The 25,405-nt window shown below is 42.3% G+C and overlaps 1 protein-coding gene across 1 annotated transcript in view; it reads right to left on the bottom strand.

Moving 5' to 3' along the window:
• Positions 1-23,733, bottom strand: part of XKR6 (XK related 6) — a 339,999-nt gene extending 316,266 nt beyond the window's left edge. The window contains exon 1 of the mRNA XM_005562588.4: positions 22,486-23,733. Within this exon, the coding sequence (XP_005562645.1) occupies positions 22,486-23,243 (758 nt within the window). The 5' untranslated portion in view covers positions 23,244-23,733. The remainder of the gene's footprint in view (positions 1-22,485) is intronic.
• Positions 23,734-25,405: the final 1,672 nt, after the last annotated feature.

Raw genomic sequence — 25,405 nt, 5'->3', positions numbered from 1 at the left:
AAACTAGTCATTTTGCACGCTCAACAACAAATCGGTCTACTCTAGAGAATCAGCTCCGGATGGACCTACAGCAACCTCAAGGATCAATAATAGTGAGAAACTTCAAAAACTACAAATGGGTCAAAAAACATAAAGTATTAAAAATGAATTATCTCATTAGTCTTATGTGACTTTGGTCATCAAGCAACTATGAAAGAGCACCACCTGAATTCCAACCAGAAAGAACTTTTCGTACATGCACATCAAGGTTCAAAATAAAGGACATATATGTGTATATATATACACGTATATATACACAGAAAGTTTCTAATTTTACATATGGTAGATAATGTTGACTTTATATATAACTCACAAAAGCAATGACAAAGCCCTTAGCTGCTAAAATATCAAGTGAACTCTTCTTGCCTTTTTTCTTTTTTTTAGAGACAGGGTCTCACTCAGGCACCCAGGCTGGAGGGTAGAGTGCAGTGGCACAATCACAGCTCACTGCAGCCTCGATCTCCTAAGCTCAAATAATCTTCCCGCCTCAGCCTCCCGAGTAGCTGGGACTACAGGCATACACCACCACACCTGGCTAATTTCATATATATACACACACACACACACACACACACACACACATATATATATATATATTTTTTTTTTTTTTTTTTGAGAGATAGGGTTTCCCATGTTACCAGGCTGGTCTCAAACTCTCAGCCTTAAGCAATCCTTTCGCAACAGCCTCCCAAAGTGCTGGTATTACAAGTGTGAGCCATCGCACCCAGCCCTCTTCTTTCAATTCATTTTCTGATTGGTTTTGGTTCTGTCTGAGCACTAAAGGAGTACAGTCACCCAAAAAGAACAAGCATCTAGCTAGAAGACCCATTGCAAGGTGGACGGCTGTCACACACGTAGCTTCCTTTAGGTAACTGTTAACTGACAATTTTCTAGAGGGTAATACTAGACTTTAGCTACCACACATAAAAGACAGATTAAAATAAACCTCTACATACTTTCAGTCTGCCTAACATTTCAAAGGCAAGAGATTAAAACCACCATCTGAGCCACCAGTCCCTGGGGAATGGCACAAGCAAACCCTCCAGGTTGGCTGAGGCTGTTCTCAAGGTACTGTCAGAATTAAATACTTCCCTGATATGTGTGTGTATGTGTGCACATGTACATTTGCTTATAGTTACATAATATGGTCTTGTTTCTCCTCCCTCAAAACACTAGTTTTTCAGTCCCACCCTTCATCGGAAGCCCAACTCAAGTTTCATCAGGGGACTCCTCCACCTTCCAATGTCCTCACCAACCATCATTCAGTTGCTCTTGGCCCAACTGTCTGGTGTCAACACTGTAGGACTTTCATGCTGTGTTTGTTCATTCAGAAAGATAATGCTCTCCACTATATACAAATTACTTTGCAGGAAACAAAGATGAATCAATACACAGCCTACCTTAAATGAGTTTACCAACGGAGAAAACAGATTATAAACAGGATTTTTTTTTAAAGTAGCCAGGCAGCTGGCTCATGCCAGTAATCTCAGTACTTTGGGAGGCCGAGGTAGGGGAATTGCTCAAGCCCAGGAGTTCAAGACCAGCCTGGGCAACACGGCAAGACCCCATCTCTATAAAAAATAAAAATAGCTGGGCATGGTGGCACACACCTGTAGTCCCAGCTATTTGGGAGGCTGAGGTGGGAGAACTGTTTGAGCCTGGGAGGTTGAGGTTGCAGTGAGCTATGAGAAGCACCACTGCACTCCGGCATGGGCGACAGAGCGAGACCCTGTCTCAAAAAAAATTAAAAATTAAAATAATAAAAGTATTAATTAACAAAAGTGCTTTGTCTGGGAAAGTTCAAAGTCAAATGTGATTATCTGGATGGAATGATCAGAACTAGCTTTCACAGAAGAGGTAACAAGAGAGCATAAAGAATGGCTGGAACCTGAACTAAGAACAGGGGAAAGGACTATCCAGCTCAGGTTTCTTAACCATGGCACAAGGAATGTTTGGACTAAAAAATCCTTTGTGGTGAGGGCCTCCCCTTGTATAGTAAGTTTAGTACCACCCTTGGCCTCTACCAACTAAGCCAGTAGCACCCCTCCAGCTGTGACAACCAGTCTCTAGACATGCCATATACCCTGCAAGGGTGGGGGAAGCAAAATCATCCCTGTTTGAGAACAAGTAAAGGAAACAGCACATGCAAAAGCATGGAGACAAACAGTACAGGGCAGGAAAATGATTTGGTTGAAATACAAAGGTGTCATGACTGGGACCGGCACAGTGGCTCATACCTGCAATCCCAGCGCTTTGCAAGGCCAAGGTGGGAGGACTGCTTGGGCCCAGGAGTTCAAGCCCAGCCTGGGCAACACAGCGAGACCCCATCTCCACAGGGGGGGAAAAAAAAATACAAAACTACAAAAATTAGCCAGCTGTGGTGGCCTGCACCTGTAGCCCCAGCTTCTCGGGAGGCTGAGGCAGGAGGAGCACGTCAGCCCAGGAGTTCAAGGCTGCAGCGCGTTATGATCGTGTTACTGCACTACAGCCTGAGCGACTGAACAAGACCTTGTGTCTAAAATATAAAAATAATAAAATGCTGTAACAATTCGCTATGAAAGTCGGGGCTAAAACACAATAATGACATACAGGGTTAGAAGTCTTCTGGAACCACAACACTTCATACGTTTCGTTTCAAAGTTTCGGATGTATTCTATGAATGAAGAGGAACTTGAGAGTAACGAGTGCACTAAGACTGGTTGATAATGTTTGGAAAGGATGGGAAATGCTGGTTAATGTCCGTCTTTGGTGAGGGGATTTTAAAGGGTTGTTGTTTAGTTAAACAATTTATACTCAGTATTTTCTTCATCAACTGAAGAGTGGCGAACGTTTTTCAGTCAAAAGCTTACATATGTATGATATTTCATAATGAAATTTTTTCTTAAAAACTTATATAAACATTTTTAGATTTCTTTGGTGCTAGACAATGTTTTGACTTTTAGACAGACTGTATTTCAGATGACATGCTTGCCTAATTTTATTCTTGAATATGGATAGCCTTTTTATACAAGCATATATCAACCTATAACTAGATTACAAAGTGACTATAGTTTTCTCCTGGTTCCACTCACAATGAGAACAATTATTTAATAGGCACATGTTTGTAACGCTTTAACATTGTTAGGTCTTTATTTGGAGAATTTATTCATACTTTGAACACGTAAGCAAGGCTTGTTTTGTACATTTATATATGTGGAAAGAGGAATAGATAAGTTATACAAAGGAGGAAAATTTGGCAAGGAAGAACCTCATCAATGCCAAGTCAAATCTTCAACACTGTGGGCCAGGTAGAAAAAGCTGTTAATACCTAACGTTCAGCAAATACTTACTATATGCATCAAGCACTATTCTGAGACTTGGCATGTGTTAATTCTTAACTCAAAACAACCCTATGACATAGTATCTTCTTCCACAAAGCTGTTCCTGATTTATTTATTTATTTATTTATTTATTTAATTTTTGAGACAGGGTCTGGTTCTGTTGCCCAGGCTGGAGTGTAGTGGCGAGATCTCAGCTCCCTGCAACCTCCGCCTTCCAGGCTCAAGTCACCCTCCCATCTCAGTCTCAGTCTCACCATGTTGCCCAGGCTGGTCTTGAACTCCCAGACTCAAGTGATCCGCCCGCTTCCCAAAGTGCTGGGATTACAGGCATGAGCCACCATGCCCAGTTTGTTCCTAATCTTTCTAACCAAAATAAACACTATTTACAGTATAGGGTTTTAGAGTCAACACCTTGCCCAAGTTAACTGGTCCGTGGCAGGGCTAAGGACTTGGGCTCCAAAAGGGAGGACCAGGCTGTTGCCCTTGCTATAAGGTGGTGGTGAGCCCCTACGACCACAGGTGACATCGTAGGAAGGGGAGTTTGAAAGAGCACTCTTCTGACTTAAAATACCACACAGGTCCTATATTGGAATAATTTCAGGCTTAATGGCACTGGGGTTGTCTTGTTAAACCCCGCCATTACAGGCATCACTGTGGCGCATTAACACCAGGACTAACTTTTTACCTGGTCATGGTCACACTGTGCTACAGAAGTGCGAGTAGTCAGTTTTAAAGTACTTTTAGGTGACATCTGAGACCGGTCCTCAGCTGGTCAGTGTGGCCAGGACACTGATAGGAGGCATACCTTGAGCTCAGATGGGTCAGCTGTGTGGATATATTAGCCGTGGTTTTGTTTTGTAAGTTGGGCAACAGTCCCGGGTGAGGAAGAGAAAAAGATTTTGTTTGTTCGTTCATTTGTTTGTGTGTTTCAAGTTGTAGTAGGGCTAGGAAGAAATAAAAATATCTAGAGTATTTGTAAAAAATGTTTTAATTCTGAAAAGCATACACAACAAAATTTACCATCTTAACCATTTTCAAGTGTACAGTTCAGTGGCATTAAATACACTCGCACTGCATCAACAGTCATTTCTGTAACTTTTTATCTTGTAAAACTGGAACTTTGCACCATATTAACAGTAACTCCACATCTCTCCTCGCCCCAGCCCCTGGCAGCTCCCTTTCTACTCTCTGTCTCTATGAACTTGACTCCTCTAGGGCCCTTTTGTAAGTGGAATCACATACTGTTTGTCCTTTTGTGGCAGGCTTATTTCACTTTGCAGAATGTACTCCAGGTTCATCCATGTTGCAGCATGTGTCAGAATTGCCTTCCTTTTTGAAGCTGAAATATTCCTTTGTACGCATCTCATATCCATTTTGTTTATTCACTCGTGTTGACGAAGGCTTAGGTGGCTTCCGCTTTTGGTTACTGTGAATAGTGCTGCTATGAACGTGGCTGTACAAATATCTCCTTGAGAACCTCCTTTCAATTCTTTTGTATATATATACCCAGAATTACAACTGCTGGATCATGGGGTAATTCCATGTTTCATTTTTTGAGGAATCACCATATTGCTTTCCACAGCAGCTGCCCCATTCCACACTCCTATCATCAGTGCACAAGGGTTCCAATTTCTCCACATACCTGTCAGCACTTGTTATCTTGTGTTTTTCTTTGTTTGTTTTTAGAGACAAGGTCTTGCTCTGCCACCCACACTGGAGTGAAGTGGCACATAACTGCAGCTTCAAAGTCCTGGGCTCAAGTGATTCTCTTCCTTAGCCTCTCGAGTAGATGGGACTACAGGCATGCACCATTACACCTGGCTAGTTTTTTGTTTTGTTTTTTTTTTTTAACTTTTTGAAGACATAGGGTCCCACCATACTGGGCCCAAGCTGGTCTTAAACTCCTGGACTCAAGTGATCCCCCCACCTCAGCAATCCAAAGTGCTGGGATTACAAGTATGAATCAGCACACCTGGCTTATTTTCCAGATTTTTTTAAATTATTTAAGATTACACCTGTGATAGTCAAAATGAACTACAATGTGAGGTTAACCAATTCATTTTTTATTTGGTCTTGAAAACAGGTCCTAAGACCTATGCTATTACTATTACTATAAGGCCCCTAAGTATGGTTTTTGGAGAGTCTGCCCAAGTGGGCTCATGAAGTGGAAAGGCTCAGGAAGAAGGGTTTAAACACAGTATAAGGATTATAACATTTGTAGTAGTATGAACTTTTGGAAGCAATGTACATAATAGTGTTTATCTGGAGCATGCTCAGACATGGTTTTATACAACGCCAACAAGTCAAGACTGTCTGTAGTCTGGACAGTAATATCCCCTGGCTACAACAGATGATTCCAGTGTAAGGGCAAGACTCAGCCGGCACCAGATAATATAAGCAAATATAATGAAAAGTGTTAAAACTCTATTAATAAGATCAGCTAGACAAAAAAATTATCGCATTCATAGTGTATATTTGACCTCTACCACCATACAGAGTCTGTTAAAGGTTTCAGAGTATAGTTTTATTCTAATTATAATTTGCAGTTTAATCTCTCAAGTACAATAGTCTGAGAAGATAATAATTACTTATTAGCCACACAGGTCACAGATTTTGGCTTTTTAAGAAGAAACAAGAGCCCTCATGCAGACCCTGGTACAGTCTCAACTGGTGGAGATACTATGGAAAGGAACTTTTAAATTATTAAATAGCCTCTAAATACATACATATATATATATACAGACACACATATATACACATACATACATATACACACACACATATTTATATTATTTCATTTATTAGTAACTTAATTTTCAAAAGTCAATTAAGAATGTCAGAAAATGTAACCTAACACTTGGAACTAACTAAACAGGTATTTTAAGATAGCTGACTGTTAGAAACTTCAGTGCTAGAATGGTAGATTTCTGTTTTTTAAATATTTTATGGTTTTCTATAAGAACTTACAAAACATACTGACCTGTTTTGACGAAAACATTTCTGGTTTGGTTTTACATTTAAGTCATATTTAGATATTTAACACCTTTATAAGGATTTTTATAACTTTTTTTCATTTTTGTAGATACAGGGATTCACCATGTTGTCCAGGCTGGTCTCAAACACCTGGGCTCATGCAATCAACCTGCCTCAGCCTCCCAAAGTGCTGGGAATGCAGGCATGAGCCACGATGCCCAGCCTCAATAAGGAATTTTTAGATCATTTGAATCCATCCCCAGAGGTTACTAACACACAAACCAAATAGAATTCCGTATATTTTAGTACACAGCACATCTTCAAATAACATCGTTTCATTGACCGTCATTTAGTTACACAGTTGATAAGAAAAATCCATTCCCAAACCAGGCCACTGTCTGGTGGGTTTTCTCCAGGTACTCGGGTTTCCTCCTGGACAAAGCTGAGCACATTAAGTTTATTAATGCATTTACCTGGGTCCAGTCTAAGGACATAAGTGGGGGTGTGAGTGTGCCCCATGATAGGATGGCACCCTGTCCAGGGTTGGTGCCCACCTTGTGCCCTGAGCTCCTAGGATAGGCTCTGGCCACCTGTGACCAGGTGCAATAAGTGGGTAAATAATTACCTCACGTTGTATTAATCTTTCTTAAATGTAGGTTATGGCTCACATTTATTTCAATGTTTAATGCCTGAAGTGTTTTTGGTCTTTACTTAAAAGTTTGGTGGTGTTTTTGTGACCAGAAATATGCCATAGAAACTTAACTTGTGCTTGCATCAATTAGCCTATGGGAAAACTGGCTTCCATATACATAGTTTCACTTAAAATTGCAGTTCCTAAGAACGCATTGATGACGTTGAAGATTTACTGTATAGGCTTTTAGAGTAAATTTCTAAATGTAGGTATAATTTTGCACATTTTTTAGGTATCTATTTGGTGGTCTATATATTCAACAGATGAGAACAAGTAGTCACTTTTGGGGATAGTTTCCTGGGAGATGGCACCCAATAAAGTCTCCAACGATGGGACAAGATTTTGTGAGAGCACACAAGCTGTGCTCACAAACCAAGATCCCAATCTTTCCTCAACCAGATGAAGTTTTCTTTAAGACCTGAAACATTGATGAGTCTTGGGCACAGGACTGTAATACTTTTCATTGAGTCCATGAAGGCCATTTTTACCTCAATGAAACCTCATCTAAAGAAAAATTATGGGCAGATCACGAGGTCAGGAGATCGAGACCATCCTGGCTAACACGGTGAAACCCCGTCTCTACTAAAAAATACAAAAAAAAAAAAAAAAAAACTAGCCGGGCGCGGTGGCGGGCGCCTGTAGTCCCAGCTACTCCGGAGGCTGAGGCAGGAGAATGGCGTGAACCCGGGAGGCGGAGCTTGCAGTGAGCTGAGATCCGGCCACTGCACTCCAGCCTGGGCAGCAGAGCGAGACTCCGTCTCAAAAAAAAAAAAAAAAAAAGAAAAATTATTTAAAACTCCAGTTGTATTGTTTCAAGATAGTTTAGTATATTTAGTATGGCTCACTCTTCATTAAACTTCACAAGTATTTTTAAAAGCTAATTTAAATAGTTACCTGTTTGAGCTGACCAACGGAAACAGGGCTCAGGCTATTTCTGTATGACCCTCAGACTAAGAATGATTTTTATATTTTTTAAGGGGACTGTGCACCAGAGGCCTTCTGTGGCTACACATCTTAAAATACTTCTTTACAGAGAAAGCTTGCCAACTCCCGAATCAAAACAGAAATCAAAGTTTTAAAGGGAAATTGTCTCTTGTACTCTGCAATACCATTTCTTTTATATATACACACACACAGACACATTCATGGCTCCTATCCCCTTCCCACTTTAATCTGGAGGGTACCTGATATACACAGAATTTTTTGAGTCTCTATCCACCAAAATGCAGGCTCCTTCTCCTGTGACGTGAAGGTGTTGCCCAGCCACCCTTGATCTAGGTATGGTCCACGGCTAGTTCTTCACAATGGCACATGAGTGGAAGTGATGTGTTTCACTTCACCTCAAACCAGGGCTTTTTTTTTTTTTTTTTTTTTTTGAGAGAGAGAGAGTCTTGCTCTGTCACCCAGGCTGCAGTGGCACAATCATAGCCCCCTGCAGCCTCAACCTCCTGAGCTCAAGTAGTCTTCCCATCTCAGCCTCCCAACTAGCTGGGAACCACAGGTGTGCCACACCACATCCAGCTCATCTATTTTTAATTTTTGTAGAGACAGGGTCTGCCTACATTGCCCAGGCTGGTCTCAAACTCCTGGGCTCAAGTGATCCTCCCACCTTGGCTTTCCAAAATGATGAGATTACAGGCATGAGACACCACGCTTGGCCCAAGCTAGAGTTTTTAAGAAGCAGTTATACTTTCTCCATAGTTTCTTTCCTTTCTCTGACTGAATGCTGAGGTGTTGAGTCCTGAGGATGTCAAAGCCACCACCAGCCATTCCACCCCATGATAAACAATACTGTTCCATTGTGTTCAGTCACTGACATTTTTGTTATTATAGCTATTGAGAACACAGGTTGTAATAATCATTAACACACATTGTGGATTTACTGCCTCTCATATTTAACTAACTTCTACTTAATTTGGAAGTTCTCCCAATCACCCTTCAAAAAGAAAGAGAAAAAAACCATGAAAACAGATTGTTTATACTGCAGAAAGCAGTCTGTTTATTCTACCCATCAGTCTTTTCCTTGACAACTGGCTACTGCTGCTCTTTTTTTGTTTACTGTCTGCTCAAATGATTTATTTAAAACCTCACTATAACCACATTTCAAATGAACCAAAACGTAAAACCATTCCTGCTTCACATGTGTTGTTCAAATGCCGATGCTGCATTGAGAAATTATAGCATCCCACCCAGTGGCTGGGTTTCAGAGGCAGAATGTGAAAGTGGACAAAAATAGCTCCACTTCAGTTCTTTATTGTAGACAAGGGCCAACAAAACATAAGAAAGGTAAGAAATGTCATTTAACCTTGAAACACTCTAGGATATCTCCCAAACAAGAACTTCCCAAAGCAACTGAAACTTGACATTCTCAAAAGCTGCATCTTGACACCATCGCTGATTCAAAAACATGTCAGAACTGCCACAACACATGTCTCTGGGATGTGGATTCCTTCCCACATGACTGGCAAAATGGGAATGACAACAGTATCATGCAAAAGGAGCGTTGGTTCAGGAGCCATTCTTCCCAGCATGTTAACGTTTTGAAGCTATTGAGGGCCAAGATTTTTTCACAAATAATATGAAAGACTTAGAAAAAAGAAAAAAAAGAAAAAAAAAACCCTAAGAAAAATCAATTGTATCAAACCACCTTCCTTTTGTGCAAGTAGTGGGCATGAGGGTGGCTGGTTTAGTCACCTCAGTATTTACTGGGCTCTCCATTACCCAGTGATAGTGTGGGGCACATGAAGGCTACACTCTGAAGCAGAGCTTTAATTCTGGTGAAACTGGCCTCCATAATAAACTAACATCTCCAAGAATGAACCTAAAACCCGGGATAAACATGTCCCAGGATAAAATAAGGCCTACAATCAGTTGGGTGTAATGCTGAGTGCAAGTGTCAAGGAAGAGTTAAGCCTCCCTGTATTTTTACTTCAATTGTCATTGCTTTTGTTAAAATTCCACTCAAAAAGTTACATAGTTTTAAGTAGTCTGGCCTTAATTCTATTTTTTTCCTATAGCCCTGTTATTTTTAGTGTATGATTTTGCAGAATGAGAGGTTTTTCAGGAATGTGTATATCACATTACAGCAGATATGAGCCCATCGCAAACTGAGATAGTGAGCTGAAATGCCAAGCAATAAGCAAAAAGAAACACTCCAACCTCATCAGGCCCCATCCAAAATCAGGTAACACGCCTGACACATATCACATTTAATCATAAAGGCCTGCTGGGGTACACATTGACTCTTCCCACATTACATCTCAGAAACTACCTAAAAATTATTATGCAGATCCTATCAAATAGTGGACACCCCAAACACAGTCCACAAATGCTACATTCAAATTCTCTGTTTTTCCAAACTCATCACATGATTGTCTCTAACTTCAGCTTCGTTTTGACAACTTCTGTTTAATCTGCAAACTGAGTAATGAGTCCTTTATTGTAGTTTATCTTTCCTTCCAACCCACAGCCATATATACCATCACCCTCCAGGCGCAACCAAAACCACTTGATTGCTGAACTTTGAACACAGAATTCCTTTATTGGAAGACACCATCTTTTCCTTCCGTTTTCTTCATCTTTGAAGGCAAAATGGCATCTTTTAAATGTACAGTGTAGGGTGATTTATAACTCTTCAGTTGACTACTCAAAAGCTGCTTTCCTTATGACCAAACAAAATGACAGATTTGGAGTGCTGCTCATTTTGATGCAGAATCATAATGAGCAGAGCATCTAACCCTCCCTGCCCTGTGCAAGTCCACAGACCCCAGGCCCCACCTCTGCCAGCCCAGCCTCTCCTAGGATTTCTGGCACTGAGCTTCTCTGTTACAAGGTTCTCGGATTTTCTCACCATTCCCATGTACGTTTAAATACTGGTAATCTAGGCCAGGCGCTGCGGCTCAAGCCTGTAATCCCAGCACTTTGGAAGGCTGAGACGGGCGGATCACAAGGTCAGGAGATCGAGACCATCCTGGCTAACACGATGAAACCTCGTCTCTACTAAAAAATACAAAAAAAATTAGCCGGGCGTGGTGGCGGGCGCCTGTAGTCCCAGCTACTCGGGAGGCTGAGGCAGGAGAATGGCGTAAACCCAGGAGGCGGAGCTTGCAGTGAGCTGAGATCCGGCCACTGCACTCCAGCCTGGGCAACAGAGCAAGACTCCGTCTCAAAAAAAAAAAAAAAAAAAAACACACAAAAACTGGTAATCCATTAGAATCACCTGCGGACCTTCTTTTATCCATTCCGCCCCTCTAAATCTAAAATGCCTAGTGCTAAAAAGTTGATCAAAAAAAAAAAAAAAAAATTCCCAAGTCATTCTAACATATGCTCCTTCTCCCTGATAACTAACTCGTATATATTGATAGAAATCAGCCTGCACAACTTTGCTTCTCATCCCTGTGTACTGCTTAGGGAACTTTCTGAAAACCTAGATTTTTAAAATATATAGATTCTTGGGCCCATCCCAGATCTCTTATGGTAGATTCCAAATATCTGGTTCCTCAAGTGATTCCAATGCACAGTCAAGGTTTGAAAACAGCTGCTTTGGACGGGTGCAGTGGCTCACACCTGTAATCCCAGCACTTTGGGAGGCTGAGGAGGGCAGATCACCTGAGGTCAGCAGTTTGAGACCAGCCTGACCAACAAGGTGAAACCTTGTCTCTGCTACAAGTACAAAATTTAGCCAGGCATGGTGGCTCATGTCTGTAATCCCAGCTACTTGGGAGGCCGAGGCAGAAGAATCACTTGAACCCAGGAGGCAGAGGTTGCAGTGAGCCGAGATTGCGCCATTGCACTCCAGCCCGGGCAACAAGAGTGAAACTGTCACACAAAAAGAAAAGAAAAGAGAAGAGAGGAGGGGAGGGGAGGGGAGGGGAGGGAAGGGGAGGGGAGGGGACGGGAGGGGAGGGGAGCTTCCTTATAACCTCGGGATACAACTGCTGTTCTCAATGTTTCCAACAGGTCAAGAGAGAACCAACATATTTGAGTGCAGTATTTACATGGGACCTGTGGGGTGGGGTATGCCAAACCTACATATTCCTTTCTGTAATGTGGAAGTCACAGGGTCAAAAGGTGCACCTACCCTGAGAAGGAGAATGAAGTACTGAAAACTATGTCCTAAGACCCAGAGGTATTAATATTACTCAGCTGTTTGATCCATCAGCAGTTACAGTCAACTACAAGAGTTACAAGCCTACCCCAAGCTCTGCAGTTTAATATTAATACATTAGACTAGACATCAGAGGTCTCAAAGAACCTCAGCTTATATACCAAGAGGCCCCAGGGGTTGAAGAATATCATTCCTCCATCTTCAATAAGCCAGAAAACAACGTCCCAGAGTAAAGCAAACTAATTCTGTCCCGCCCACAGCTTGGTGGGCTCTGGCTTCAAAAGTTGCCTCCACCAGTGCCATAGGTTACTTAATCACTTTAAGCCCACTTCTTCGTCTATAAAATGGGCACAAAATGCTTGTGAAAATTAAGTGAGACAATGTATATAAAAACAGAATATCCAATATAGTTTTCTTTCCTCCTTAATTTCTCTATGCCTCCTCCACTCTGCTTGAATTTTTGTCATACATTCTAACACACTAGCAGGGCTCACCTCAAGTTTACTGCAAGCATCACACACATGTCCTCTCCAACAACTAAACTAGGACATAGAGGGCCTTAGGGGGCACTTTATTTATCTTAGTTTCTCTAAAATGAACATGAAGCTTAAACTCATTAACTGTTGACTGGCAACTCATTCAACAGACCTGATAACTCAGCTCCTAGTTCTATTAATATGACAGCAGTGGCTATCAAACCTTAAAGGTTAGAATTACCAGGAAGCCTGTTTAAAATACACATCCCCACCACCGACAACTACTTAATAATTGATTCCAGCAAGGATTCTCAACAGACACCAAAACCATAAGGTAAAGGGTTTTAGACACTGACACTTTGCTAACATATGACTCCCCAGTTACCTACCGATAGCAAAGGGAAAAACTACCTTTATATAAAGAAATCTGGCAGTCGCAACCTTAACCAAGGGATAAAACTTAGCATCACTAATAGTTGGACAAAACAGGTATGGGGCACCTACTGATATGATGCAAATATGAAGAAAGCAGTACTTCTGACAAAAATTTGTGCCTGAATGTAATTCAGCTCCTAGATGCAACTTCAAGTTTACTAGACATACAGAGTGCAAATGGCACCTGGAAGAAACACTCAGGCAATGCAAAATATGAGCAGACAAGAGAACTGGACTGGACCCTGGAAAAAAGTCAATGTCATGAGAAAAAAAAAAAGGAGAGGGACTCTTTTAAAGAAACAGCAACGTAATTCATAAATTTTTACTAAGTCCCTGTTTGAAGGGGAGAAAAAAACCACAAATAAATTTGCTGGGGACAAAAACTAGGTAAATCTGAGTACAAAGCAGCTATTAGATGATTTTACAGAATTAAGGAAAATTATGGAAATACTGTTAATTTTCTCAGATGCAATGATACTGTAGCTTTGTAGAATTATTCTAAATATTTCATATTTGAGATGAAGTATTTAGAGGTGCAACATCAGGATAGGATATGTGTTAAATACACACACATACATACATACATATATATATATATATATATATATATTTTTTTTTTTTTTTTTTTGAGACGGAGTCTCACTCCATTGCCCAGGCTGGAGTGCAGTGGCGTGATCTTGGCTCACTGCAATCTCCGCATCCCAGGTTCACACCATTCTCCTGCCTCAGCCTCCCAAGTAGCTGGGACTACAGGCACCCGCCACCACACCCAGCTAATGTTTTGTATTTTTTTTAGTAGAGACGGGGTTTCACCATGTTAGTCAGGATGGTCTCGATCTCCTGACCTCGTGATCCACCCACCTCGGCCTCCCAAAGTGCCGGGATTACAGGCATGAGCCACCACACCCGGCCAAATATATCTATATCAACAACTGGCCAAGCACAGCGACTCACGCCTATAATCCCAGCACTTTGGGAGGACAAGGCAGGAGGACTGATCGAGGCCAACAGTTCAAAACCAGCCTGGGCAATATAGCAAGACCCCCATCTCTGAAAAAAAAATTTTTTTTTTTTTTTTTTTTGAGATGGAGTCTCGCTCTGTCACTGAGGCTGGAGTGCAATGGCACAATCTCAGCTCACTGCAACCTCTGCCTCCCGGATTCAAGTGATTCTGCTGCCTCAGCCTCCTGAGTAGCTGGGACTACAGGCACATGCCACCACACCTGGCTAATTTTTGTATTTTTAGTAGAGACACCATGTTAGCCAGGATGGTCTCGATCTCCTGACCTCGTGATCCGTTTGCCTCAGCCTCCCAAGCTGCTGGGATTATAGGCGTGAGCCACCGTATCTGGCCTACAAAAATCTTTTTAAACGAGCAAGGTGTGGTGGCACACACCTTAAGCCCCAGCTACTCAGGAGGCAGACGCAAGGGAATTGCTTGAGCCTAGAAGTTCAAGGCTGCAGGGAGTTATGCTCACGCCACTACACTCCAGCCTGGGCAACAGAGTGAGAATCTTGTTTCTTTAAAAAAAAAAATTACTGAAGCCAGGTGAATGGTAACAGCTATTCATTATACTGCTCTATTTCCCTGTGTGCTTAAAAGCTTCAGTAATAAAAATTGAGCAAAAATACACATTCCCTGGCCCAACTCCCTGAGGCTCTGATCCTGAAGTCTGTAGTTTAAGGCCTGGAATCCGCATGTTAATGGCCCCGTGCACTCTCCTAACACAGGAGTCTCTGCCACACTTGAAGAAACACAGCTGAAGTGAGAAAGCCAGGCGCCTGCCCTCTGGAGGGGCCTGAGTTCTGGATTGCCCTGCCTGCTCGACTTTACTGGCAAGCTTCCCAAGCTACGGGTTTGGCGTCTTCCTCAAATCTGCTGCCTTTCCTCATTTGTTCAGTGTATTTAAGACGGAAAGAAAAGGAAGCATCATGGTGATACGAATGTTTTAGCTCACCGACCCATGAGTGAAAGCGTCTGGCCAGGGCAAGCTGTAATTATCAACCCTACCTTTCCTCCAAGAGGGTTGTGAAGAAAACAGTATGTAGCTCTCTGTGAACCGAATACTCTAATTTCTTCCTAGAAATGAATGATGAGCATAGTCCATGCTCTAAATCAATGACCAAGATAAAACAGATATTGCTTCCTCATTTAAACTAAGAAGACGAAAACACTCCATTCAAAACAAAAATTATTTTTAAAACCACTTGTTTAACATTCCAAGGTAAAAGAGATCAATGAGAAGAAATTTTTTGTTGGCAATCTGTAAAATACCATAGGGTGCAGTAGTATGTTTTGAGCTATATTAAAATATGCAATATACCAAGATCTATCCACATTAGAAATACAGAAATGAAAACTCTAATGTTGAAATTTTATGTAGAACTATATTGTCACTGTAACAATATCCACTGAATTCTCTAAGCAAATTCCATCTTTCCTAAAAATTCGACTAGTGCCAAAAAAGAACTTATACCTTAATCTAAAAAAAAAAAAAAATTCACTTAACAGAATTATTTCCTAAAAGAGCTGAAGTGATATGATAGTATCACTAAAAAAAAAATTGTTTTACAAACACTAACTTTTCAAAGTTAAAGAACACATCTCAAACAACAAATTACAGTAGGTAATTTTAAGGTTCTGACCCCCCACAAAAGAAATTAACCTTGGTAAACAATTCAGGAAAACCTCCAAAATACATGGCTTAAACAGATATGCATATATTGCTTTAGCTTAATCTACCAGTAAAAATTTAAAACAGATGACAAAAAAAGACTACTGAAAAATATAGTTTAATTTTAGCTGAAATTGCAAATTCACAAAATTAGCTGATAAAGTCAGCACAAGTTTCTCAGTAAATTTAGTCTGCCATAAATTTTGACATTAACTAATGAGATCTACAAAATGTCCCTATAGGTAGGTAAGTGACTCAAAATGAGAATTTGTTTAGTAAGTCAGAACAATCCATGGCAGGACTTAGAACTCTCTACTCCAAATCAGCACCTAGGAGACATATATACTTGCTTTAAAAATAGTTTAATTGATCAAACCAGACTGAAATTCCCTCTTTAACGCTATTTTCAAAGCACAAATACCTGTAGCATAATGAACTTTTTTACATTGAAGAGACATTAAAGATCAATCCATTTAACTCCTTGTTTGATAAATATGAAGAAACTGAGGCCAGTGGTTGTAACTTGCAGAGTGACAAACCTGACTTCTTACCTCCAACAGTCATTCCCTTCATACCAGGCTATGTCCTGTGCTTTTCTTAAATATCTCCAATAGTGGTAAGCAGTGGATTGTCTTTAGGCAATTAGTCAAAAGTCACTGAACTTGTTAAATGAGAGTATATTTTCATAAATTTTTTTAAAAGTTTTACTTTTTAAAAGTCAAATAAGAAATCCAGAATTTCTGATGAGAAGAAACTAGATGAACAGCACATCATGGGGAGTAAACTAAAATTTTAACCACAAACTTATTTGCAGACAGCTCGCTATAAAGCAAATCATCCCGGGGTGAAAATGGCAACATCGGAGACATAACTTCTTTTTGCATCCCACAGAATCTTTCCATCCCACAGAATCTTTCCAACATTCCAGCATCTACCTACTGCATAAGCCTGACTAGGCAACTGACCTTATGAGTAAGTCTATAGTCAAATGATGTTGAAGACAGAAATGAACAACTTGTGACTTCTAGTAGGCACCTGCCTGCTAGATTTCAGGAGCTCTGGCCTTCTTACAACACAGATTTTGATACTTCATTTCTGGATCCTTCTGGAAATACTATGCTGCATCACCAGTTGCAATTTCGCTCCAAAGCATGCCATTTTTTCATCCCCTTCCCTTGAGGATTTACCACAAATGTCAAGTTTTTAGGGTTACTGTTCACTCAAAAACAAGAAATAAATCTTCAGAGATGTTCGCTTCTTATTCATTCTCCCACAGGAAGGATCTCTGTCTCAATTTAACCCACTTACCCTCACAGCTAAGCATGTATTTCTGGATTTTTCAGATGGGAGAAGGAAGAAGGGAAGAAACCAGGAGAGGCAACTTCATGTGGTTAAATCTGCTCCTCCTTTTCCTTGATGGTACCAAAGGGTCTTGCCCACTGCAACATTATAAAAAATAATCATCCTAGTGTTTTTACAGTTTAACACTTTATGTTTACGCCTTTCATTCTTTTAGCACTTCTGTTTACCTAGAGATTCATTTTTTTTTTCCAACTGGATATTCGATTGCTATCATTTGTTAAATAATTCTTTTTCCATCCACTGATTAGCAATGCCACCTTTACTATGTACTAAATTCTCACAAACATATCTATATATGTATAGACTCTTCATTCTCCTTTGAACTATCTGCTTAATTTCTCTGCACATTGGTCTAATTATTGACACATTATAGCACATCCACTTCCTGATCGGGTAAGCCTCAACATTCTTCAAAGTTTTTTGACTACTCAAACTCATTTATACTTTTCTCAGATCAATTTTACCCAACTTTCCCCTCAGAAAAACCCCACTGAGTTTTTTTTTTTGAGACAGAGTCTCGCTCTGTCGCCCAGGCTGGAGTACAGTGGCGCAAACTCAGCTCACTGCAAGCTCTGCCTCCCAGGTTCACATCATTCTCCTGCCTCAGCCTCCTCAGTAGCTGGGACTACAGGCACCCGCCATCACACTCAGCTAATTATTTTTGTATTTTTTAGTAGGGACGTGGTTTCACCATGTTAGCCAGGATGGTCTCGATCTCCTGACCTCATGATCCGCCTGCCTCGGCCTCCCACTGAGCTTCTTTTTAACCAGAATTCTATTAAGCTTACGGATAAAATTAAAAAAAAAAAAAAATGCTATTTTTACAATGAGATTCTCACCCATTAATAAGCATATAAAACTCATTCTCTCTCTACTCACACACCCACACACCCCACAAATACAAGTATACAATCTATTAATGTGTCTATGATGGTACCCTGGCCCCACACAGATGAATTTCCTTATTTGTACGTATCTAAATATTGAATATTACCATTCTTAAACCACAAAATCTTAGCATTAGAGGGACATTACAGATCACTTATCCCAACACCACTCATAATCCCAGTTATGTTTCCTCAAGACTATTTAATAGATTCGTTTCAGATATAAACAGAATTATTATACCTTTCACACGCAACATAAACATTATTTGTATCTCACAAAAGGCAAAGAGAAGTGGGTTACATTTACTGAAGACTGTTTTGAATTTGCGAATTCTTTCAGAATGAGATTAATACTTGAGCTCAAAAAAAACAAAACAAAAACAGAAAACACGGAGTACCATTACATTAGGGCATCCCCTTGAGTAGCCCTCGAGACACTCGTGCTCCCAAGGTAAAGTCGTTCGTTATGGTGTTATCCGGGGGCCAAACTTAATGGTACCAGATCATTTCTTTCCCAATTCTGCCATCATATTTATTAAGAACACAAATCTAACATTCCTCTCCAAATGGAATAAGCCTGAAATCCAGTTCTCAAGTGTTTCTCAAGCGTGGGGTTCCCACATGATCACCTGTGGGTCTTCTAAAACTACGACTTCTTAGGTCCTCCCCGGGGAGTCTTCTTCAGCAGGTCCAGCAGTGCCTTGGCTTTTCTATTGAAGGGCTGCAACAGATTCTCTTCTCAGCCAGAACTAAGAACCACTATTCTAAAATATTCAACATGAACAAAGACCCATCATAGACAGTATCCCTACACAGAGGAGCAGAGAGGAGGGCAGGGGAGTGATTAAAAAAATAATAAAGCGTCTTCGCCAGCCCAGCAACATTCACTGCTGATTGTGTAGAGAGCTGCATATCCAAATTGCACCAGTCTCAAATCAGAAAACAACACTAAAACAGAGCTGTAGACTGCTCAGCTGGATGGTGCCATTATAAAATGAAAAATGCCTTTTCCTTTTTACTCCCCTGAAGGCAACCCTCTACCACATCCCATCTCACAAGATAAAGAACCACTGACCATCCTCTTAAATATGGCAAGTCGTATAAAGAAGTAAATTCCTTTTACTCTGAAATAGAAGGGTGCAAACACACACATAAAACTACATTCATTAAATGGGAGATTAATGATGTGGCCATGACATTTTGGTCAAATAACTGTTGCTTCTTGACTGAAGAGAACTGACAATGCACTAAGCAACCTCTAAAAGTAACACAAAAGCAGAGAAAGGACAATAGCTCAAGGGAAAACTTGCACACATCAATGCAATAAGCGAACTAAATCACACTGTTCCTAAAGCCAAACCCTCCAAGAAAATGCTCTCTATTAACAACACATTGTACAAAAGTGAAGCCCAATGTGACTCATGCTCCTGGAATACGTGATTCATATGCCTGTTATCCCCACGAAAAGCACCTGAAAAATAAAGCACATCAAGCTATACAGAGGTTGTTACATGTTTAGTAATTAGTGGGAGTAAGGCATGCATGAAAAAGACCTTAATCACACACTAGTGCTCTGCAAAGCAGGTTCACGGGGCCACATCATTCTACAGACAACCATTCTTCCATGCTCCAATTTCAGCCCAACCAAAAATACTTTCTTACATTTTATAAAGTCATTTGATAAAAGACGTCAAGTATTTGCCATCTTGACAGCAATGGCAAGATGCACAGAAGTGCCCCATCTTAATATCGAGGGAAACTAAATTTTATTAAATAGGTGTTGTGCTTTGTCCAAGCTATAACCAAATAATTTTACATTTTAAAAAATCTGAAGAGACAAGTATTCATGGTTTAATGGAATCAGTTTTGACAATGTACAACTTCACTGACATCTTTTCTTAGAGATGCAGCCCAAACCAAATGATAGAAATATTAGATCTTAACCTTTATGTCATGTGACCATAAGAGACAGCAAAATTTCAACAGCAAATATGATTAAGGAAACAACTATAAACCCAAAAGATCTTCAATAAAAATAGAGATGATGTATGTTCATACACATTGACAAGCAATTGTTTGCCAAAAGATTAAAACAAGAATTCCTCTAAAGCTTTTACATATGAATGATTTCAACACAAACAACATGGCTAGCAGGTATTAAAGCAGCAGACCTTGCTCCTGCAGTATTTCAAACAAAACCATCTAACTGGGAAAAAAATTTTTTTTTATAAAATCCTTCCTCAGTAAATAATACTGCTTTTGAAGTATAGCTATGTTAGAAGAAACAACTTACCAAAATTAGCATGTCTTTTAATAACTTAACTTTGGGAAATATTTAGAGATATACTCTAATCTTGAAAAAAGATGTAAAAAAAACTAGATAGTAAAGTCACAGGCACTTTATATCACTGCAGATGAAAGTTAAGATCAGAAAAAAAATACTACCCCACATACAACTAAAAAAGCTGAACTGACATTTTAAATGTACTTTTCAGTTTGCCCTAAAATCTGGACTTCCACTTTGCCCAGAAACAATTAACGTTTAGGTGAATGGAGGTGGGATTTTATTCTACTCCAACTTCATTCTGTCTCAAAGCTTAACTACTAATAAGTGTCCAGGACAGATTCCACTAGAAACAGTTCTCTCAGGAATTCTAACTTGACACCAACATTTTTATTGCCCACACTTAGAAGTTTACCTCATGGAGATAGTTGACTTCGGCTTGTTCAGCAGAAGCCGACCAGTACATGCTACTAAATTCTACTGGCATGTTAAAATCTCTCTTCCCCATACTTTTTGTCCCTCCCCAGCTTCATTCCTGGCATCTTAACAATCAGAAACCACCACCCTCCCCCGCCCAAAAAAAAAAAGGTATCTCCAATACCAAACACACTACCTTTGATTCGGTATGACTTTGAGTGTGTGGGTGTTTGGGAATTTAGATTTCAAATTTAAAACATATTTCAGAATTTTATTTGACCCCAAGCTATGCTTACAACAGCCAAAAGTTAATCAGCACTTTTCCTATTTTTATTCTCTCACTTCTTATAAACTTATCAGCAGGAAACAAATTATCTGCAGACAAATGCAGCTAGAGAAAAAGCTGTTTGGTTCAGCCTAGAAAGGCCAGTAAACAACTCTGGGTGGTGCAGGGCCTACGGAACCACCCTCACTTCCCCTAGCCTGAATTTGCATGTAAACCCAGCAGGACAAAGTTCTTGCATCTACTCTCGTGATTTGACTTAATTCAACCCCATGCTTTCCGAAATGTTTTTATTTAAATAAATTCCGCAAAGAGATCTGGACAAACCATTAAAAAGACAGCAGATTTTATTTCAGCTAACCTGGGTATATCTGTTACCTGAACTACTAAGTGCCTAAAATCTCCTACTAAGCTAGGAGTCAGGGCAGCCTAGGCAAAATGTCTTCTCATAGAAGCCATGCACTTGAAGAGCTCGCCCGCGTGTAATTTATCTTCAGTAAGTTTTTTTCTCTTGCAAATGCTTTCACCTGCAACTCACTGTTTCCAGAATACACACAAGCTAATTTAAGTAAGAAGGCACAGATGTACCCAGGTGTGAATGGGTTCATTTCCTCAGTTTAGCCAGGGAGGCAGTCAGTGAAGAAGGCGCCTGGCTGAAAGAACACCTGCAAGTGGTTTGTGAGGGACTGAACTGGCACACGGGAAATTTACAAAGGGAGAAAGGGCCGCAAAGCCAAGCTTGGGTCTTGTGTAAATATAAATCACTTACGCACTGGCCTGGCTACCAAAAACATCGTTCCCCCAGAATAGGTATCCAGGTGGCTAATTGGTTTTCTGGAGGTGAGAGTTAACACCAAACGCTCGCGCCCATCACATTTTATTCCATTTTTACCTGTCACTAAGAAAAGGACACGTCTAATCCAGTAAACCAAAAAAAAAAAAACAAAAGTCTTTTTTCCTTTCGGGAGAGCAGCGGTTTGGAGTCATTCACAGGGGCTGGGAGTGCGGGAGGGGGAAGGGGCGTGGAATCCAGGAGTGCTCGCAGGCGGCAGCGAGGGTTTTTCCACAGGGCCCCACGCAGGCCACTGCAGAGGGAGAACGGGGGAAGAGGGAAAGATGTCTCACCCGGGAACAAACCCGAGTGCGGCGGCTGGAGGAGGGAAGGCTTCCCCGGGCCGCGAGGTGGGGTGCAGCCCAGGGCGCCTGCAGCTGGTTACCTCGGGAGGCAGGGAAAAGAGGCGCCCGGGAACGGAGGTCTGCAGAGGAGACGGGGAGGGCGGGCTGAGGCAGGGACCCTGCCGAGTGCGAAGCGGGGATGAGGACGGGCCACCAGCAGGTCTCGGCCTCCCCGGGCCAAAGGCGTGGCCAGGGATCCAGATCAAACGCTGGTCTTTTGGAGACGCCAGGGGCGGCACGCGGCCGGTCCCTCCTTCGAGCCCCCCGCGCTGGGCCCGTCCGAGGGGCCGCCCCACGAAGCACCGGGAGGGCAGAGGGGCTCCGCAGGGCCGGCCCGCCCCCACCCCGCAGTGCTCTTACCTCCACACCTGCCCCATCTGCAGCAGGTGGATGACCGACTGCCAGATCCACACGGAGAGGCGGCACAGGCGCTGCGCCCCCGGCGTGGCCGAGACCCCCGCGCCTGGGACGCCGCGGGCCGCGCCGTAGACGGCCCCCATCATGGGGGGGCCCCGGCTGCTGAGCCCCTCCACGGCGCCCAGCCCGCCGCCCGTGTAGTCCTGCACGAACCAGCGGAAGCTCAGGCTCTGCACCAGCAGCGACGGCACCAGCACGAAGAAGAGGGTCAGCCCGAAGTAGCCGTAGTCCCCCTTGCGGTAGTAGTCGAGGGCCAGCCACAGGTCGGTGCCCACGTCCCCGAAGAACACCAGCAGCGCCAGCACGATCCACAGGCAGTCGAGCCACGGCCGCTCCACCTGCGGCGGCGGCGGCTCTGGCCGCGCGGCCGAGGGCGTCGGGGGTTGGCGGTCGGCGCCGGGGGCCGCGGGAGGCTGCAGCGGCTGGTCCCCCCCGTCGGCGGCGGCGCTGCGGCGCGGCTTCTTGCCCAGGAGGGAGCGCAGGCAGGCGGAGCGGCAGCCCCAGTAGCACGAGGAGGTGTTGCAGCAGTGGCAGATGTGCAGCGAGCTGCTCTCGCCGGGCTCGCTGCCGTCGCCGCCGCCGCCGCAGCCGCCTCCCCCGGGCTCCCCGTCCTCCTCGCCGCCACTGCCCACCGCCTCGTCCAGGTTGTGCAGCTGAGCGAAGCCCACCCCCACGCCACCGCCATCGGATTTCGCCGCCATCTTGACTCTCTTCCCAGCTCCGGAGGTTGGGGGGGAGGGACGGCGGGGGGGGAAGAAGGCAGGGAACGGGGAGGGGGGGAAACGAATGGAGAGGAAGGGGGGCGGGGAGGAAGCGGGGGAGCAAACGAACGAGGGGGGAGTGGGCCAGGGAACCCCCTCCGCTTCCGGGTAGTTGGCGTCACTTCCGGGCGAGCCCCCCAATCGCACGGCGCCCGCAGCTCCCCAGCCCTACCCTCCCGGCCAAGATGGCCGCCCTCCTGTGCCTCAGCTGCTGGGCGGGGGACCGGGGGGTTCTCCCCGCCAGGGCTCCCCTTCCCCTCTTCCGTTGACCCCGAAACCCATCAGGTTGACCCCTCGGCGTTTCAGAATCCGGCTGGGCCGAGTGAGGCGGTCCAAAGTGATCCCTGGAGGGGGCAGTGCCAGACGTTTTGGGGTCCCCTTCCTCAGCGTCGCAGCTCACAGCTTTCCTCCTGGAGAAACGCCCCCTAACACCCTCCTGGCTGCTGGTGGAGGGGCGGGACCTTTGAGGGAAGGGGCGGAGCTAGTGCAAAGCAGGTGATTACGTGTCACTTCCGGGAGATGGGATGACCTCATTGTGTAGTTAGACAACACCCCCAATCAAAATGTCTGTGTCTCACCTCTTTGGCTGTTTGTTTTCTTTTAAATTTCTCTTTTATTCTTCTCTTATTTTGAGGGTCTTTAAAAATTACATAAGTCAGATTTTCACAAGCAAGTTATTGATTCTCACTTCCATTTAGACACCTCTCCTCTTTTACCTCTGTTGACCTCCTGATTTTTCTGTCACTGACAACTTTACCATGTTTTGTAATAAAGTTTCCATCATTGCCTTAAGAAAACTTCAGGCAAAATTCAACTGGAAATCAGCCTGGTTGTGTCTTACATGTTGGAGCAAGGAATTGTGACCTTGAATGTTTTTTCTGCCCTATGGAAATATATTCTACCAACTTTTTTTTTAATATGCAATTTTTAAATTCTGTGATCTTAACTTGGAAAATGCAGAACTAGCCAGGGCTTAACCTGTATCAATTATTTGTTCAGGTTATTTAAATGTGTAAGGAGTGCCTTTTAGAATTTTTTTGGTGCTAAGGCGCTGTGGGTAAACATAGCTTTAAATGAGGAAAAAATATTATCAGTGTGCTATATCATTAAAGTAGGTGCAGGATACACTACTTAAACTTAGCTAACAAATTACAAAAGTGAAACAGCACCGAATGGATTTGAATTACAATGATCTTCCAGTGAAAGTATTTTTGAAGCCAGATAGCCAAAATAGGGCAAGATACATGGTTACAGTTGTTCCTGATCAGATGAAATGAACATTTTGAAGTTTAAAAAAAAGAATGAGGGGGAAAAAGTCCCTGGATTTTCTCCTTGACCTCCCTAGATTTTTGAACTCATTTTTGTGATTCTGTCTACTTCTCCCTTCAATAAAGTCTTCTAATAATGCCAATAACTGTCTTTAGAATGTTAAGAGTACAAATTACGTAATATTTGTATGGCTAGAGGTTCTATGGAAGAAAGGTGCCTTTGACAACTTCAATAGTTACTTTGATACTATTGAATACTATGGCACCTATGAATTTTGGGAGTGGCAGGGTAGATGGGGATACTACATTTTAGGACACAGCTTTTCATGAGTATACATGCCAGTATAAAATCTCTGAAGACTTTAGAAAAAGTACTAATAGTGAATTTTTACTCCCACATATTGGGAAGAAGGGAGTGATTCCAAAATCAACTTTTAGAAACAAGCCATATAACTGTATCCATGTATTTCATGCTATGATTGAAGCCTCATACTCCCTATGGTAGTAAAACGTAAGGCCAGCAGGTAAAGATTATTTCTGCATATAGATGGGATTCTGTTTCTTTGCTGAATTTGAATGAATAACACTTTACACGGCATAAATATAGAGTAGGATTGTCCAGGTATGGACCCCAATTTCACTAAAGTAGTAACATGAATAATGTGAGCAAGATTATCTCTTCAAATATCAGTTTTCACCTTTATATAATGGGAATAACAACAGTGACTTTTCTGAAAAGTTCATGGGCAGATTAAAGGCAGTAATCCTTTCAAGGATCTCAATATGATACCTGATAGGCAGTTAAGCACTAGAGAGTAACTGCTATTATTATTA

The sequence above is a fragment of the Macaca fascicularis genome, chromosome 8 (genome assembly GCF_037993035.2).
Source record: "Macaca fascicularis isolate 582-1 chromosome 8, T2T-MFA8v1.1".
Taxonomy (NCBI): domain Eukaryota; kingdom Metazoa; phylum Chordata; class Mammalia; order Primates; family Cercopithecidae; genus Macaca; species Macaca fascicularis.
This window is presented reverse-complemented; position numbering and strand designations above follow the sequence as displayed.